Consider the following 19,822-nt stretch of genomic DNA (forward strand, 5'->3'; position numbering starts at 1 on the left):
CTCCTCTATGGGAGATCGGATGAAAACAGACCGCCTGTCCATTTTCATCTGATCCAATCCTCCAGACAGATGGAAAATAGGGTTTCCATTCATCTGGATTTCACAGACAGGATCAGATCGGAGAGCAGCGGGTGTTAGCGGACATGTCAGCGCTGACATCCGCTGCTCCATACATGTGCATGGAGCATCCGATCAGGTCCGCCTAAAAAAATGGAAAAAATCAGTTTTTCAGGCAGACCTTATCGGAAAGCCCATGTGAAAGGACCCTATCAGAGACAAATACATTTGTCTATAATACAATAAAGAAGTCTAGATTGGTATCCCGTTGCGGTGTGCGGCTGCCTATTCCAAGTTTCCAGGAGCACTGACAGCACAAGTCTGGAGAGTATTGTTTGGCAGGTTAGTCTGCCATATTACGCTAATATACTGTGTATACTAGCACATTATGGCTAACAGCTTTGAACCTGAGTTAAACTGTTTACACAGGTTTTTCTGACTGTTATATAATCTTCTTTTTATTGAAGTAAAATTTAAAACAGTTAGATAGGATAATGAAAGCAGAAAATATGTCAGGTAACTTTTTCAAAAGGTTGATCATGCATGACATTATTTATCAAAGTTTATGAAGGAAGCAGAATGTATTCCTTTCATGTCAAGTGATAAGATCAGGGATCATGGCAAGTCATCAGATCAGATCGTTTTTAAAAGTGAGAAAACGGAAAATTTATATCAATACTTACCGTAATTTTCCTTTCCTGATGGACTCCATGGCAGCACACGTATGGGTAGGCTCCGCCTCCTCTCCTACCCTATAGGACCCCACTCCCATAAATCTTTGCTCCATACCAGGAGCCGTGTTCCATAACTAGAACTACTCCAGCAGATGGGAGGGGACTCCTGCTGCCATGGAGTCCATCAGGAAAGGAAAATTACGGTAAGTATTGATATAAATTTTCCGTTTTCCTGACAGACTCCATGGCAGCACACGTATGGGAAATAACTAGCCATACACACCCGGGCAGGTAACTGCTGGTTTAACAGAAAAAGGTTTAATTTGCACCGTCAACAGACAAGACTTTTAAACCAAAGTTGACCGAAGATAAAGAAGCCGGTTCAACACAGTAATGCGACATAAAGGTATGAATTGATGACCAAGAAGCCGCTCTGCAAATCACGTCAGGAGCTACATGAAGAGAAGCTGCCCACGACGTAGAGATCCCTCTAGTGGAATGAGCTGTCACCACCTCTGGAGGAGCCAGTCCCTTGGCTTTATATGCCCACTGGATGGTCTGAACTATCCAACTTGCTATAGATCTTGAGGAAGCTTGTTTGCCCTTGTTTTTTCCACAGATGAGGACAAAAAGATGGTCTGACTGGCGGAAAGGAGCTGTAGTCTCCAGATATAGCCGAAGAGTTTCCCCCACGTCCAAAGGATGGACAGAATTTTCATCTTGAGATTTGAACGTGGGTAGGACAATTTCCTGGTTGACATGGAATACCGACATTACTTTCGGATTGGAGCCAAGCATCGGAACCAATACTACCCGATCAGGGAAAAACGTAAGGAATGGTTCCTTGTAACCCAAGGCACCGAGTTCAGAAACCCGTTTGGCCGAAGTAATAGCCACCAGAAAGGCTGTTTTCATGGAGATGTTTTTAAGGAAGAATGGATCCTTCTGATTCAAGGTAAGTGAGGAAAGAAACTCCAAGACCGTAGGAAGATCTGACTTAGGGAACCTGGGCTTTCTAGGAGGTCTTAACCTAGTAGCGCCTCTGAAGAACTGGCGAACCAGGGAGTGTTTCGCCCATGCAGTCCCAGTGAAGGCCGAAATGGCTGAAATTTGGACCCGAAGGGAGCTTACTGCCAATGACAGGTCCAGACCGGACTGGAGGAAGCCCAAAATATCCTGGATTCCTGGGTCAGAGACAGAGCTAGATCTGCTATCCACATAATCCTTAAACTTGGACCAGATTTTTTCATAGACCTTGTTCGTGCCGGGTCTTCTGGCACTCATCATTGTAGCGATTGCCTCGTTTGGACAACCGAGCGCTTTCAATCTTTCCCTCTCAACAGCCATGCCATGAGATGAAGCTGTGCTGGGCAGGGGTGAAGAATAGGCCCTTGGGACAGAAGGTCCGGCCTGACTGGCAGAGGTATCGGGTCCCGACAGCTCAGCTGGAGCAACAGAGGAAACCACGGTCTCTTTGGCCAGAAGGGAAGAATCGCTATGATCTGCACTCTCTCTGTCCTGAGTCTGTGAAGAAACTTGAAGATGACTGGCACTGGAGGAAACGCATAGGGCGTTTGAAAATTCCAATGATCCGTCAGGGCGTCTACCCCGTAGGCCTGGGGATAACGCCACCTCGTGTAGAATCTCTCCAGTTTGGCATTGCTTGGAGATGCGAACAGATCTACCTCTGGATGGTAACCTAGAGACATGATCCATATGAAGGTCTCTGGATGGAGTGACCACTCGTTGTTGTCCAGAGCAGACCTCGAGAGGAAGTCTGCCTGGACGTTCTGGGCACCCGGAAGATAGGCGGCTGACAAGTTGGACAGATGTCTTTGAGCCCAATCCATAATAGGTTTCACTTCTTTCAGAAGAGAAGGACTGCGGGTGCCCCCTTGTCTCTTGATGTAGGCGACGGCTGTCGTATTGTCCAGTCTTAGGAGGACCGAGGCATCGGTCGCCAGATGCTGAAAGGCCTGGAGAGCACAGAACGCTGCCCGAAGCTCCAGCACATTCGAGACCACCCCGTATGTAGGGAAGTCCCATCTGCCCTGGGCCACCTCCGACAGGCAATGCGCTCCCCATCCCGTCCTGCTGGCGTCCGAGGTCATGACCAACCAGGACGCTGGAACGATTGAATGGCAGTTTAAAAGATTCTTTCGCTGAAGCCACCAGGTTAAGCTGTCCTTCATGGACGTAGTTATCCGAATGAGGACTTCTGGATTCTCGAAATTCCATTGTTGGAGGAATCCCATCTGAAAGGGCCTCATCTTCCACTGTGCCCACTTCACCATGGGAGCCGTGGAAACCATGGTCCCAATTATCTTCATGCACTGGGACGCCCGGAGATGAGAGGCTGATAATGCCGGACGAATCCTGTTGCGAATTGTCGGAATCTTCTCTAATGGAAGGGAGATAGTGCCTCTGGAAGTGTTGAAGAGGGCCCCTAGGAAGACCAACGACTTCGTGGGTTCCAGATGACTTTTTTCCAAATTCAGGAGCCACCCGAACTCTTGAAGGGTGGAAATTACTTGAGATCTGTGAAGCAGAATTTGATCCTGATGTTCTGACAGAAGGAGCAAGTCGTCCAAGTAATGGTAAAGACGAATCCCTTTTGCTCTGATCAGGGCTACTACAGCCAGTAAGATTTTGGAAAAGATTCGAGGTGATGTGGTAAGCCCGAAAGGGAGACAGGTAAATTGAAGATGCACCTGACCCACTGCGAATCGGAGAAATTTTTGCATTTCTGCTGCGACTGGGACGTGAAAGTAGGCATCTTTCAAGTCTGTGGATATCATCCAATCCTCTGGCTGTACCACTTGCCGAATTGTAAAAAGTGTTTCCATCCTGAACCTCTCTTTCTTGATGAAGGTGTTTAGGTGTGTTAGGTCTATAACCGGCCTCCAAGAGCCGCTTTTCTTCAAGACCATGAAGAGCGGAGAGTAGATGCCTTGGAACCGTTCCTCGGTTGGGACAGGCACTGCCGCACCCTGGGCAACCAGGGATTCTACATAAGTAAGAAGAGTTGACTTCTTCTCTTCTGAACGGGGTAAGGCCGTAGGAATGAAGCGAAGAATGGGGCTTCTGTCGAAAATCCACACATGTCCGTGTGATACGGTTCTGACGGCCCATTGATCTTCGATCGAGGCTGCCCAGACGTGCGCAAACTGAAGCAAGCGTGCGCCTACCCGCACCGTCTGGACAGGTTCGATGTCAAAAAGACTTCGTCGCCTCTCGGCTTGCTGAAGATTTTCCTTTGGAGAACTTCTGCCCTGTAGACTGAGGGCGCTTCCAGTTCTTCCTGAACTCACGACCGGGCCTGTAAAAACGGGCCTCTCTGGCACGATCAGGATTTTGTCTGTTTTGAGGTCTTCTCTGATCTATCAACCGGCGATCCTGGGGAAGGAAACCAGATTTACCACCAGTGGCACGGGTAATAGCACTGTCCAGTTTATTACCAAAGAGGGAGGAACCCTCAAAGGGAATTTTGCACCAGGCCTGCTTAGAGGCAGGGTCGGCCAGCCAGGGGCGCAACCACAAGGCGCGTTTGGCCGTGACAGAGGACAGCATGACCCGCGCCGTCAAGCGGATTATATCAATGGATGCCTCACCCAAGAAAGCCGTTGCCAGTCTCAACTCCTGAATGGCTGAACTCCTGGCCACCTCTTCGGAGACACTCTGAAGTGTAGCCTCCACGCTGTCTACCCAGGCTTCCATTGCCTTGGATGTGGCTGCCAAAGCCAGAGCCGGCTTACACGCCATACCTGCGGAGAGATAAATCTTCTTAAGATCTGTGTCAATCCGCCTGTCAAGAGCGTCTTTGAATGAGACTGAGTCTTCCAATGGTAAGGTTACGTGTTTCACCAACCTCATCAAGGCCGCATCCACCGTGGGAGCGGAGTCTAGATGTTTCACCTTATCATCCTTAAAGGGATACATTCTGGAGACCTTAGATGACAAAGAGTTTCTCTTTTCAACTCCCTGCCACTCGTCTGTAATAATTTCTCCCAATTCCCCTAGGAGGGGAAAATGGGAACGCTCTTTTTTGAGATGTTTGAAGTATTTCTTCTGTTTAGCTGGGGACTCAGCTGGATCTTCCCATTTTAATGCCTCCTTAACCGCCTTAACTAGCGGTGGGACCATAGCAAGTTCAAAACCTACATTCTGGTCTACCAAATCATCTTCACTGTCTGTAGAACCTTCTGACAGACGACTTGGTTGGGAAGTACCTGGCTCCACTTCATCCCTTGGGAGGAAACCAGGAGCCTCTGAAGAGTGACCCGAAAGCCTGCTCGAATCCCAATCTCTAAGGGATTCTTTTACAATCCGCCTGACCATAGCCTCCACTGGTTGTGCAGTGTCTTGCTTTTCCCTCAAAACCCTGGAATAACAGGTATCACATAGGGATCTATCCTCAGGGATATGGGCTCGACAGCCCCAGCATGATTTCCCTGAACTGCGGTCAGAATGGCGGGATTGCCGCGGAGCGACTGAACTGGAAGTGTGCTCATGTCGTTTAGACCTGGAGCTAGACCTATGACCAGACTTTGATGAAGAATGCCGATGGGCTGAAGGAGAACGATCCTTTGATCCAGAAATAGGGCGTTGGTCAGACCTAAAAGGGCTAAATAGGGAAAGAAAAACACACTTAGGCTCCATTCCACCAGCCAACGCAAGCAGGTAAGGGTTAAGAAAAACTAGCTCACCTGTTGCGCAGGGACTGGCCACCGGGGGGTGGTGAAGCATCCATTTGCAGATAGAAGCAAAAGCCTGCACAGGAAGAAAGTAAGCATACATGTACTGACTTTCGTCTCCACACCAACCCTTTTACCCCAAATGGCACCTGGATCAAAGCATGACTCACCGCTGAAGAGCAGAGAAACAGCACGGGGAAGCCACCGCAACGCCCGCAGACATCCCATTGTAAACAGGAATGACAGCTGCTTAAATCTCCCGGGCGCCGCAAAGCCACGCCCCAAACGACGCAATATCGTCATAGGAGATCGGGAGCGATGCGCGCGCATGCGCAGACGATACCAGGGCCAAGCCTCATCCTGGACAACCAATTGAAGGTCCAGCGAGGCAGGGGAGGAGCCTAAGCGACGATCTGGAACGCAGGAGCGCTCCACCGCACAAACAGGAAATGCAATGAAACCAAAAGAAAGTTTTATACTTTACCACCATGACGATAAACGAACAGTCTCAGGCCTGGATGAATTCATGCGTGTGTGACAGGGCACCAGGGCCTATCCGCTCAATAGCAAGGACGTAATGGCCATCAATGCAGCCCACCTCTCATTCAGGATTTACGGCATCTTCAGCATTTTAAAATAATATTGCCCGGGTCCACCCGATAAATATCGAGATTGCTGGACATAAAACAGGAGGCATCCGACATCAACAAGGTCCACACGCCACCAGCTCGCCTGAAACCGATAGACGTCCTATAAGGTAAGACTTCCTTCTCGCAGGAGGAGGACGAAAAAGGAACACGGCTCCTGGTATGGAGCAAAGATTTATGGGAGTGGGGTCCTATAGGGTAGGAGAGGAGGCGGAGCCTACCCATACGTGTGCTGCCATGGAGTCTGTCAGGAAAACATAAATGTACGCTGCGGTTTGGCTACAGTGCAGGTGCAACGCAGTGTACCCACAGTTTTCATGCTGATTACCTGCGCTTTACCATAGATTTCTATTAGATCAGGCGTTTTTGGTGCTTTGGTTTTCTGAAATTTTATATATTGCTTCTTAACATTCATTAGATGTGGTGGCTGCATTTGTTTTCTCTTTTTAGGCTCTTCTGCTTAATTTTCACCTAATAATTCTTCTAGTAATATACTATGCTCTTATGGAGGAGCAACATAAGGTTAAGATGTATTACAGAATATGTAGTTTACAGAGCTAAACAAGGCAGGACTGATAACAAAGTTTGATATAGGACTACAGAGTGCAAAGGACAGCACTGGATTTCTGGCAGGGTCAATAGTTTTTTTTTGTGAACTAATGGAGCATGTATGATAAAATGTTTTAAATTGTGTATTCAACAAAACAAAATGGAACACATAAGAGCAGTTAATTTGTATACAGTAGTTTAGATACACATAAAATCTGTATTGGTCTTTACACCACTTTGTAGATTTTACTTCCGCCTACAGCATAAAAGTATTGCTTTGCAGTGTTTTCACTTTAGTGCTTCTCTGTGGAATCAGATACAGGGCAATATAGACAAGCACACAGAGAAAGAGGTGTGGGCAGGAAATTAAAGAATAAGTTCACCTTTTCTGAAAAACGAATAAATGCACATATTTTTGCAGAACAAAAATATATGCATTTATCATTCTTTCCTACAAGAGCCTGAAAAGCATTGCATCCATAATCAGTGGATTGTGCAATCTCCGGCTTCTGCAGACAAGCCCTGCAGCTTTCTGCCCATACCTAAATACGGGCTGTCTGTTAAAAGCTGCAGGGCTTGTGAATGAACTGCGGGAGCGCTCATTAGCGCCCTGAGGTCCATTCAGAACTACAAGTTGTCTGCCACAGTGGCTAATGGTACTTGTACTTGGAAACTGTCAATGAATGACTTGGCTGTGTGGGTGGACGTGCTGCATTTAAATTGTGACAGCGGGTTCGAGATGAAGATCCCCCCCCCACCCACTGTCACAGGAAGGTAGGGATCAGGTGAAACTGACAGCAGGAGCTGGAACATGTTACATGTTCCAAAAGGTGAACTTATCCATTAAGACAATTCAAAGATAGCATATTGTGTGTAACTAGGTAAGGCTGCAGTATATCCTCCAACCTGAAGGTGGCATGTCGCTTGTTCTTTAGGCATGCACAAGTCCATTGAGGAATAATTGTCTATTGCTATGGGCTCCAGGCAATCATCTTTGGGGGGGGGGGGGCAGCAATCCAATTGAAAACTGAAGTCCCACAAGACTTGGGCAGCCATCTTAACTTATGCATTCTGTAAATAGTAGGATCCTGGGTCATTTGGAGGGGGGGGGGGGACGACAGTGTGGGAGTAAGATAGGTATAGAGCCCCCCGCTGGATAGGTAGCGATTAGGAGCAACATTGGGGAAAGGTACCTGTTAAGGAGGAAAAGAGTTGGTTTCCCCTCACAGGATGTCTCCTTTCTCAGTGCCCTGGAAGATTCTCCCACTGGCAGCCAAATATCTCCTTGGGATATTTGGGGATCACAGTATGAAGAAGCTATAGCCTCCTCCTAGGAAAGTGTTCCTCTTGAATTTTGTGCTTCCATGAATGGCTGACATGTTACTATTTGGAACATTGCACTCTTCTGCCTGAAGAAGTGTATGACACGCAACATATGTGGTCCCATTGCTGTAAATTTGTTTAAGTATCCATGTGTGTTTATTCAATTCTTGGGTACACTTTTTAGGCCCTGCCTTCATGTTGGCAAGTAGTGTGTAGGTGGAGTCCACTTTGCTACTGGTGGCAAGGTTTGCTACAGGCAACATTGGCTGGCTCTGATGGTATGGACTGTGGCATAGTCAATAAACAGTAGTTGTACAATGACAATGAAGTAACACAATTATATTTCATAATAATTGTTTATTTCTTTATTAAAATACAATAGATGTTTTACAAATATGGAAGAAGTCTGTATCTATCAATTACAGCTTTTGAACAAAATCTATTTGTGACCCTCATTATAACAAGAGATTCTAGTCAATGATGTCCATCCTTTTTAACCTAGGTTCCAATTGATAGGTTAGTAATGTGTGAATGAGGTTTACTACCAATGTCCTGCTACTTCACCCTGCAATAGGGCATGTCTGTTGTGCTGCTATTGGGGCTTCATGGACAGGAGGAGTTACCCACAGGGTAGATTTTTCATGATAAATTACCTTCACGTCCATATTTCCTTAGTTTTGCATCATCCAAATGGTTCTCATATGCAGAAAAAAGTCACAACTAAAACCACTCTCTGCCATTAACCTTTATCTGATGGCTGGACCAAACAACGTCTATTAGGATTCAGCATAAAGAATATATCACATCTAGGCAAAGTAGGCATGGCAGAACACAGCAACAGCTAGTAGGATAATGCCATTGATATTGGACACATTTCTCCATAGAGGCGATTCCGACGTGTCTGTCATCTTTGCTTGTATGGCTGCCTTCTCTTCCTCACTAAGTTTTGGAGCCTTCTTAGTTTCGAACCCACAGAACCAATTGTAAGCCTTCTTCCAGCAGCTCACTTGTTTCTCTGCAATAAATATAAAAATAAAAGGGTTGAATAAATAACTGGGAAACAAACTGCTATACTTAAACTGACTGTACCAGCTTTTTTGTCGTCTGAAGGACTATCACTAGCTCTGAGCACCCTTTTGGATTTAAAACAAATAGAATACTGTGTTTCAGTAAACGGGGGACCTATTGTAGATTCAGTCCTTTTTTTTTAATGTAATCACATGACCGACTTTACTGATCAGAGATCAAAGGCTTGCAGCAGCTTGTGAAATGCTTTTGTACCTGGTTGAATATTTGATTGCACTAGTCGGGCACATGCTGAGTACTAAAGTCCTATTGGCAAAAAGCTATACTTATGGTAACATGTATAGTTTTTTTACATTATTATTTAGAGAAGTGGGGTCCTCCTGGCTGTTAGTTTTATTTTAACAACAATGTACTGGCTAATCTGACTAACCTTCATCAAAGTCATCATCTGTTTCTTCAGCAACCCAGTCTTGGGCATCTAGGTCTTCTCTTTCCTCTTTGCTGTTCCTCAGGGACCAGCACAAGCGATAAAGCTGCAAAAAAAAAGTTTTTATGTTTTTGTTACATTATGCCTAGCACTTTTATGTTACTCTTATTTTATTGATGTAGCACATTTTGGAATTAGATATGTAGCACCCTCCTAGATAGGTGTTAGTGAGAAAGTATAGTTTTGAATCCTGTCTGCTTACCAGAAGAGCTGCAGGTAAATCTATATTGTTCTCTGCCTAGCAGAGAGCAGGATCTGTTAGTGAGGTCTGCTCATTGTGCTCAGAAAGCAATTTTGCCTAAAGAGTGTTTCACACGGGTTCAATAGGGAGGCATGTTGGACAGTGGAAGGAAACCTGACGAATGGGTGCATGGGCTTTTGATACAGTCCTGATGATTGGCAGAGGGAAAGTTGACTCGGTGCATGTTGGGATACTGTATAAAAGCCAGGAATACATGTACTTGAGGTCTTTCATTGAGGAGCGGAGTCCTAGAGGAAGGGAGCGGCTGCCTCCTCCTCTCTAGAGGTACCATGCGTCCTCAGGGGGGTCGTCCTGAGGGCTTGGAGAGTGGCAGTGAGGAGCTGAACCCGAGGTACAGAGAAGCTGACTGAGAGGGGAAATACTGGAGGATCTGTCTTTGCAGTACAGAAACACGTGTCAAGGGGCCTGGCCTGAGAGGGGCCACCCCTGCTCCTAGAATAGTCAGTGGATGGGTGTCAGCAGGAAGGGGATGCTAGAGAGAGAGTGTCCTGAAGATAATTTATTGTCCATCAAGTCATCTTATTAGAGATAGAGACTTAACCCCCAGCTACACTTGTGGCAATGTGGGTTAACAGCCTGGCTGTTCCTAAATTCCTGAGAAGTCCTGAAGATAGAAGTCCTCAACCAGTGTGAATAGTTCAGTTGGAGTATCCCACTATTCCCTTCTCCTATCCCATTTACCAATAAACAACAAAACAAACCAACACCCCTAGACTGTTCATTGTGTGACAAGCTATTGGGAGCAAGGAGGGATTTAAGGACTTTATCTCAAAGTAAATGTGTGCTGGTAACCAGGGGAGCCGTCAAGATACTATTTAGCAGGTCCTGCGGGGCCAGTGCTACAGATATAAACATTTGCATATTCTTGTTATAGTGCAGTCATGTTTTTTCACTTCTATGCAATAAAACCAGTGTATATCAAGCCCAAAACGTATTGCTTACAACAATTTTACCAGACAAAAAGTGAGGGAAGCTCTGCAACAGGGACACAAAATTAAAAAAAAAAAAAAAAACTTCACAGTGGTCACAGCCTTCCACTTATCTACTAAAAAAAGTATGTTTATTTTTGTCTGTGTTTCTTTTGGATAAGTTTCATTTATTTCCTTCCAGCAGCACAGGAAATGAGGAAATCTATCCAAGGAATCACAGAAAGCAGTAAAATATCAAAAAGGAATCTAACCCAGTCCCATTCTATGCAAGTGGTTGTTGCATTACATTTCTTGGTATGTTGTCATTCCCTCCTCTCCATTCCCACTGGCTACTGCAGAGCCTGTTTCATTTCCTGGTTGGAGGACATCTAGCATCATCTAGTCCTCTCCACTCCAGCCTTACTGTACCTGACCGATTAGCATTACAGATGGGCATTAGGTGGTCTGCCTAGGAACAACACTCCACCAAACTGGCATTCATCCATCAAGGCATTTTTATATTTAATAGATGGCATGCATTTTGCCACTGATGCTATAGTTTGCTACTGGCAACATTGCAACATTAAGCCAATTTGCTTAAAAACATGCAAATAAATCGGCGCTATTTTAAGATAAATAATCTCATAAACAAAATCAATCAATATTATAATAAATATATAAAAAATGTGATTTGTCTGAGATTTTGATTGATTGATTTTGTTTGAGATTATTTATTTGAAAATAGTGCCGGTTTATTTGCATTATTTTATTTCTGAAATGTGGTGACACTACATATTGGCAGCTTTTTTCCTTGTATTTTATTTTTATTATTCACTATCACTTTCATTTAATTCACTGGTAGCACATATGCTCTTCATGTCAAGCTCATTTGCATAACTTCTCCCAAGAGCCAGCCCACTGCTTGTTTCAGAGCTGAGGGCTCTTGAGAGGAATATCCTTCCCACCCACCATGATGTCCCCGCAAAGAAAAGTACAGAGACCTATGGACGGCATACTTGGATCTAAAATAGGATATATAATGAAAACAGAAAGTTTTTATTTCAATATTTCAGTAGCATGTTGATGGGAGGGGATGGTAGGGAGACACCAAAGGTGGCAAAATATAAGCAGCTTAAACTTTACTTTTCAGTGGCTAGACCTTCATATTATTATTAACAATATCTCACAAAACAGTATCTCACATCTAACATTATTGTAAATATTTTAGTATACCTTTTCATGTGACAATACTGAAGAAATGAAACTTTGCAACAATGTAAAGTAGTGAGTGTACAGCTTGTATAACAGTGGGCCCAACTAGCCATTTTTCCCTCTCTGGTGTTATGTGACTCATTAGTGTTACATGGTCTCCGGTGTGAATGGGGAGCAGGTGTGTTAAATTTGGTGTTATCGCTCTCACTCTCTCATACTGGTCACTGGAAGTTCAGCATAGCACCCCATGGCAAAGAACTCTCTCAAGCCCCGTACACACGTACTGATCGTCGGCGAACGATCGGCCGTCTTTTGTCCCCGGGCTGTCGGTGTCTGTTGAAAAGTGCAAAGACAGCACAAGAATTTTGTCCGCTGACTACAGCCGACTGCAGAAGTGATGTCATGTAATGGTTAACTTTCCGTGTGTTTTTTCTTTTCTGAGCATGCCCAGTCTTGAAAATCTGCGGTCTGTCGGCCGAATTCTGTACTGACTGGCGAACAATCGGCCGCTCTGGTGTCGGCATACAAAAATTTTAATGCTTGCATGACAGATTCTTGTCGGCAGAATGTGCGCTGACGGCTGTCGGAGGCATCATACTAACAAGCGTACAATCGGCAGATCGTTCGTCGGCCGACACTTGTCTGCCGACGATCGGTACGTGTGTACGGGCCTTTAGGATCTCAAAAAAAGAATTGTTGCTCTACATAAAGATGGCCCAGGCTATATGAAGATTGCCAAGACCCTGAAACTGAGCTGCAGCACGGTGGTCAAGACCATACAGGGGTTTAACAGGACAAGTTCCACTCAAAACAGGAAAACAGGCCTCACCATGGTCGACCAAAGAAGTTGAGTGCACGTAATGAGTGTCATATCCAGAGGTTGTCTTTGGGAAATAGACAAATGAGTGCTGCCAGCATTGCTGCAGAGGTGTAAGGGGTGGGGGGTCAGCCTGTCAATGCTCAGGCCATACGCCGCACACTACATAAATTGGTCTGCATGTATGTTGTCCCAGAAGGAAGCCTCTTCTAAAGGTGATGCACAAAAAAGCCAGCAAACAGTTTGCTGAAGACAATCAGACTAAGGACATGGATTACTGGAACCATGTCCTGTGGTCTGATGAGACCATGATAAACTTATTTGGTTCAGATGGTGTCAAGCGTGTGTAGCGGCAACTGGGTGAGGAGTACAAAGACAAGTGTGTTGCCTACAGTCAAGCATGGTGGTGGGAGTGTCATGGTCTGGGGCTGCATGAGTGCTGCCGGCACTTGGGAGCTACAGTTCATTGAGGGAACCATGAATGCAAACATATACTGTGACATACTGAAGCAGAGCATGATCCCCTCCCTTCGGAGACTGGGCCGCAGGGCAGTATTCCAACATGATAACGACCCCAAACTGTAATGTTCTGGTACCTTTGGGTACCCTAATTACTCTTTCATAAGTGTATGCGCCCCACCATTCTCTTTTGGTAAGGTGCGCATACACCTTTAAGACTGATGCTGTCATCACTGAGCGCCGGACTGGATGGCTATTTAGATCGCCGGCTCTCACTCACATGTGTTCGTTCAAACTGCTTTGTGCCTTGATGCTAACCTGTCTTGAAGCTCTCATGCTTGCAAGCATACCTCGCTGTCTGAACCACGCTGCGCTGATCCCTGTATCCCGCTACCGGATCATCCGCTCTTGCCGAACCTCTCTTCTGCTACATTGCTATTAGTGATAAGTACCCCACAGGGGAAACCTCTATAACCTTCATACTAAAGCTTACACTATCTAGCTCTGCATACTAAGGACTATTACTACATCTGCATTATCTAAGATTGCTAGCTCTTGAGCCTTCTACCACCTGTTCTTGCACTGGGTTGATCTCTCTTGTATGTCCACCTGCTACTCTGTCATCTGCTACCATACATGATTGCTAATCCTATCTGCATCCCATCTGCTACTATCTTACTTTCAAGAACATTTCCTTTCAAGTGTCTGTCATCTACCATCTCTACCCAACCTGTCTCTTCAGCCTATCATTACTGTGTTACTATATACATAAGTCACTCTAGGAAACATCTTATTGAGTGTGTGTATTTACTTGCTGAATTGAGATCATCCACACATGATGAGTCATTGGGAGTTGGGATTGGTGTCTCAGCGTTTCTCTACATGACTACTGAAGTGGAATATTTCTGCAGCTGAAAATCCACATCATACATAAAACGCAGGAGCGTTACAGATTGAACGAACCCCAAATGGATTCAGCAGAAATAACCACTCAGATGACACAATTAAAACAGCAAGTAACTGCGTTAATACACGCACTTGCAGAATTAAAAGAAGACAATCAGACTCTGTCGCAGCAGGTAATTAGACTGACACAACTTACCACTGCTCAGTCCCCTGAACCCAAAATAAATCCTCCTTTGGTATTTACAGGAGATCGCAAAAAATTTCGCGAATTTAAAAACGCATGTGAGTTACTTTTCTTGCTAAAACCCCGTACCTACCTTACTGATCACATTAAGGTTTGTACTATTATTTCTTACCTAACAGGCGATCCTCGGGCCTGGGCAGACTCTCTTTTTGAGAAAAGCGACCAGCTTCTCAACTCCTATGCCTTGTTCCTAGCAGAACTCACTAGCCTATATGATGATCCCAATAGGCAGAGTACTGCCGATCTTCAATTAAGATCCTTGAAACAAGGTGGGAGACCTGTAGAAGACTTTGTCGCAGAATTCAAGAGATGGACCCTTGATTCAGAATGGAATGATGCATCTCTGAAAACCCAATTTAGGCTTGGCCTATCAGAGGCCGTTAAGGACGAGCTCGCCCGAGCGGATCTGCCAAAAACCCTGGATGCATTGATACAACTCAGTATCACCATAGATAGAAGACTACGAGAAAGAAAGGCTGAGAAAATGGGAATGCCATTATCCAGTTCTTCTCGGATTTCGGCCGTTGACCCCGTTCCTATGGAGGTAGGAACCATACGCCCACCTCTATCAACTATGGAAAGAGCCAAAAGACGATCTGGTAATCTCTGCTTGTACTGTGCATCCCCGGATCACAAGATAAACGTCTGTCCCCTAGTCTACAAAAAGAAGGGTGAGTGTTCACATGTCCTCCTAGGGGGATTGACAACTTCAATCACTAACCCTTACCTTTCTGTTTGCTTAACATTACAGTGGGACCAGAACAGGATTACTACTAAGGCCATGATTGACACAGGGTCTTGTGGAAATTATATTGACATACGTTTTGCTGCTTTAAATAAAGTTCCTATTATTTCTAAACTTAAACCTGTCTCAGTGAGTCTTATTAACGGTGTTCCTTTATCCTCTGGTCCGATCACTGATCAGACACAGGCACTCCTAGTCACTACTAACGGGTCTCATATGGAGACCACTACCTTCGATCTAATACCTTCACCCCACTTTCCCATTGTGTTGGGACTTCCCTGGTTGCACACACATCAACCAACCATAGATTGGAAGGAACGGACCCTGGCCTTCCTCTCTTGCTATTGCGAGGGTACGTGTAACCTCCCGTCTTTCGGGAAGATCCTGTCTGTGGTGACAGATGAGATTGCACCACTATGTTATCAGGATCTCTCTGAGGTTTTTCTTGAGAAAAATGCTCAAGCACTACCTCCCCATCGAGACTATGATTGTAGCATTGATCTACTCCCAAATAGCAAATTGCCGTTCGGTCATGTTTATCCTCTTTCACAGGATGAACTTTCCCATCTCAAAGACTATTTGGATGAGAATTTGAAGAAAGGTTTTATTAGACCTTCCACTTCTTCCACAGCAGCAGGACTCTTTTTTGTCCGCAATAAGGACTCAAGTCTCAGGTCTATCATCGACTATAGGCAATTGAATGCTATTACAATAAAAGATCGCTATCCTCTACCGCTTATCCCTGAACTCATTGAGCAGGTGCGTGGAGCTACCTATTTTTCAAAATTGGACCTGAAAGGAGCATACAATCTCATTCGAATCCGTGATGGACACGAGTGGAAGACTGCATTCAGAACCAGATACGGATTGTTCGAATATCTTGTAATGCCATTCGGGCTATGCAACGCCCCTGCAGTTTTTCAACGATTTATAAACAATATTTTCAGAGACTTACTAGATGTCTGTGTTGTGGTATATCTGGACGATATACTTATATATTCACGATCCCTGTCTGAACACATAAGACATGTAAGACTAGTATTATCGAGATTGCTTGCACACAACCTTTATGTGAAACTGAAAAAATGCTTGTTTCATAAAGAAGAGGTACTGTTTCTAGGCTACATCATATCCAAAACAGGAATCGAGATGGACATGAGTAAGATATCCTGCATTCAGGATTGGCCTACACCAACCAAGCGCAAGGCGCTACAGCGATTCCTTGTATTTTCGAATTTCTACAGGAAGTTCATCAGAAACTTCTCTGCCATTGTGAGACCCCTCACACAGCTCACTAGCATTAAAAAACCATTCAAATGGTCAGATGAAGCAAATAAAGCTTTTCACCTGTTAAAGACAAGGTTTACTTCTGCTCCCATACTACGCCATCCAGACCCATCCCTCCAATACATTCTGGAAGTAGATGCGTCAAACATGGCAGCAGGAGCAATACTCTCCCAACGACCAACTCACACTTCACCACTTCATCCAGTCGCCTTTTTTTCTAAATCCCTAAGCAGTCCAGAGATAAATTACCCTGTGGGTGAAAAGGAACTGCTTGCTATAAAATTGGCTCTGGAGAATTGGCGACATCTACTCGAAGGCACCCAATTACCAATACTTATATACACGGACCATAAAAATCTCCAATATCTTTAGACTAACAAAACTCTCTCTCACCGACAGGTACGATGGTCACTATTCTTTCTAAGGTTTAACTTCCTAGTGACCTACACACCTGCAGATAAGAACAAAAAGGCGGATGCACTATCACGACTAACTGAAGAAAACTACTTCGAAATCCCTTCTGTTCCTATAATACCTCACAAACGCATTATTGGAGTTGTCCGTTCCTTGAAGGAAGAGGTTTTGCATGGTATAAGTTTGGATTCACCCCCACCACAACTAAATACTGATGCAGAAGGCTTCCTCTACTACAACGACAAACTTTACATACCACCTACCATACGCACCAAGATCTTGGAATTATCGCATGATGTGCCTATGGCAGGACATATGGGTATGACAAAGACTCTTAATCTGATTACCAGGCAATTCTGGTGGCCTGACATGAAAACATCTATACAAAAATTCGTCTCTTCATGCAATGTCTGTGCCAGGTCCAAAGTTGACACTACGAGACCATCCGGTCTACTATGCAGTCTACCAATACCCCAAACTCCATGGGAAGTTGTGTCCTTGGACTTTATAGTGGAATTGCCTCCTTCCAAAGGATTTAATACCATCTTAGTGTCAGTGGACCATCTGACAAAAATGGCACATTTCATTGCTATTCGCAGACTACCTTCGTCCAAACAAACGGCAGAACTCCTGATGAAACATGTCTTTAAGTTACATGGTATCCCAAAAACTCTTCTGTCTGACCGTGGATCACAATTTATTTCCAAGTTCTGGCAAGAACTATGTCACATACTACGGATCGAGCGTAAGCTCACTTCTCCTTACCATCCGCAGACCAACGGACAGACTGAAAGAGTCAACCAATGCATCAAGCAATATTTACGTTGTTACACTTCTTACCAACAGGATGATTGGGTGGATCTTCTCCCTCTGGCAGAATTTGCCTACAACAACGCAACCCACAGTACGACCAAGCAGAGTCCGTTCTACTTGAACTATGGGTTTCATCCCTCTATTCTTCCACCACGCATCCTTCCTTCAAATAACCCAGTAGCCTCAGACTATCTTACCCAAATAAAGGACTCTCTGGGTTTGCTTAATACTACCATTGCACACGCTCATAGTCAACAAAAGAAGTACTATGATCTTCGCAGAAGACCTTCTCCTCAGTACGCTATCGGGGACCTCGTTTGGCTCTCAACAAAAAATTTAAGACTGAAAATCCCTAGCAAAAAGCTTGGACCTCTGTTCTTGGGACCTTTCCCAATCAAGAAACTTATTGGAAAAGCTGCAGTACAGCTTACATTGCCAATAGACCTCAAAATACATCCCATTTTCCATGTGTCGCTACTGAAGCCCCATGTTCCTGACCAAGGAATAAGGCCTACTATCCCACCTCCTCCTCCTGTACAAGTTGAAGGTGGAGAAGAATATGAGATAAAAGAGATTCTGGATTCTCGTATCCACAGAGGAAGACTTCAGTACTTGGTTCGATGGAAGAACTATGGGCCCCAAGACGACACCTGGCTAAACACCTCTGACATACATGCCTCCAGATTAATCCGCAATTTTCATGCGAAGTACCCAGACAAACCAGCTCCAGAGGCCTTCAGGAGCCGGCCTTAAGGGGGGGGGGGTACTGTAATGTTCTGGTACCTTTGGGTACCCTAATTACTCTTTCATAAGTGTATGCGCCCCACCATTCTCTTTTGGTAAGGTGCGCATACACCTTTAAGACTGATGCTGTCATCACTGAGCGCCGGACTGGATGGCTATTTAGATCGCCGGCTCTCACTCACATGTGTTCGTTCAAACTGCTTTGTGCCTTGATGCTAACCTGTCTTGAAGCTCTCATGCTTGCAAGCATACCTCGCTGTCAGAACCATGCTGCGCTGATCCCTGTATCCCGCTACCGGATCATCCGCTCTTGCCGAACCTCTCCTCTGCTACATTGCTATTAGTGATAAGTACCCCACAGGGGAAACCTCTATAACCTTCATACTAAAGCTTACACTATCTAGCTCTGCATACTAAGGACTATTACTACATCTGCATTATCTAAGATTGCTAGCTCTTGAGCCTACTACCACCTGTTCTTGCACTGGGTTGGTCTCTCTTGTATGTCCACCTGCTACTCTGTCATCTGCTACCATACATGATTGCTAAACCTATCTGCATCCCATCTGCTACTATCTTACTTTCAAGAACATTTCCTTTCAAGTGTCTGTCATCTACCATCTCTACCCAACCTGTCTCTTCAGCCTATCATCACTGTGTTACTATATACATAAGTCACTCTAGGAAACATCTTATTGAGTGTGTGTATTTACTTGCTGAATTGAGATCATCCACACATGATGAGTCATTGGGAGTTGGGATTGGTGTCTCAGCGTTTCTCTACATGACTACTGAAGTGGAATATTTCTGCAGCTGAAAATCCACATCATACATAAAACGCAGGAGCGTTACACAAACACACCTCCAAGACGACCACTGCCTTGCTAAAGAAGCTGAGGGTAAGGGTGAGGAACTGGCCAAGCCTGTCTCCAGACCTAAACCCTAATGAGCATTTGTGGGGCATCCTCAAACGGAAGGTGGAGGAGCGCATGGTCTCTAACATCCACCAGCTCCGTGATGTTGTCATGGAGAAGTGAAGGAGGACTCCAGTGGCAACCTGTGAAGCTTTGTTGAACTCCATGCCCATGAGGGTTAAGGCAGTGCTGGAAAATATTGGTGGCCACACAAAATATTGACACTTGGGGCCCAATTTGGACATGTTCACTTAGGGGTGTACTCACTGTTGCCAGCAGTTTAGACATTAATGGCTGTGTGTTGAGTTATTAGGAGGACAGCAATTTTACACTGTTATACAAGCTGTACACGCACTAATTTACATTGTAGTAAAGTGTCATTTCTTCAGTGTTTTCACATGAAAAGATATAATAAAATATTTACAAAAATGTTAGGGGTTCACTCACTTTTGTGAGATACTGTACTAGCAAAATGTGCCCATTCGTTAGATGTGATGAATACTGAATTCTTGGTATGAGCTTACAATATAGTGTACAGAGTTTAGCTGTCTGAGGAATGCAATGTATGGCAAGGCATGATGCAGTAGTGTATGTTGATGCTGTATTGTGAGTAGGTAAGTGCAAGTCAGTGTAATAGTGG

General features: G+C 44.8%; 1 protein-coding gene across 1 annotated transcript in view; it reads right to left on the bottom strand.

Annotated features, from left to right (window-relative positions):
* Nucleotides 1–8,317: 8,317 nt before the first annotated feature.
* Nucleotides 8,318–19,822, bottom strand: part of SLC5A1 (solute carrier family 5 member 1) — a 91,712-nt gene continuing 80,207 nt past the window's right edge. Inside the window, exons 14-15 of the mRNA XM_082254828.1 lie at nucleotides 9,401–9,503; nucleotides 8,318–8,959 (exon numbers count right to left, since the gene is read on the bottom strand). Coding sequence (XP_082110954.1) covers nucleotides 8,751–8,959; nucleotides 9,401–9,503 — 312 coding nt within the window. The 3' untranslated portion in view covers nucleotides 8,318–8,750. The remainder of the gene's footprint in view (nucleotides 8,960–9,400; nucleotides 9,504–19,822) is intronic.

This window comes from Pelophylax lessonae, assembly GCF_965119305.1.
Source record: "Pelophylax lessonae genome assembly, chromosome: 1".
Classification (NCBI taxonomy): Eukaryota; Metazoa; Chordata; class Amphibia; order Anura; family Ranidae; genus Pelophylax; species Pelophylax lessonae.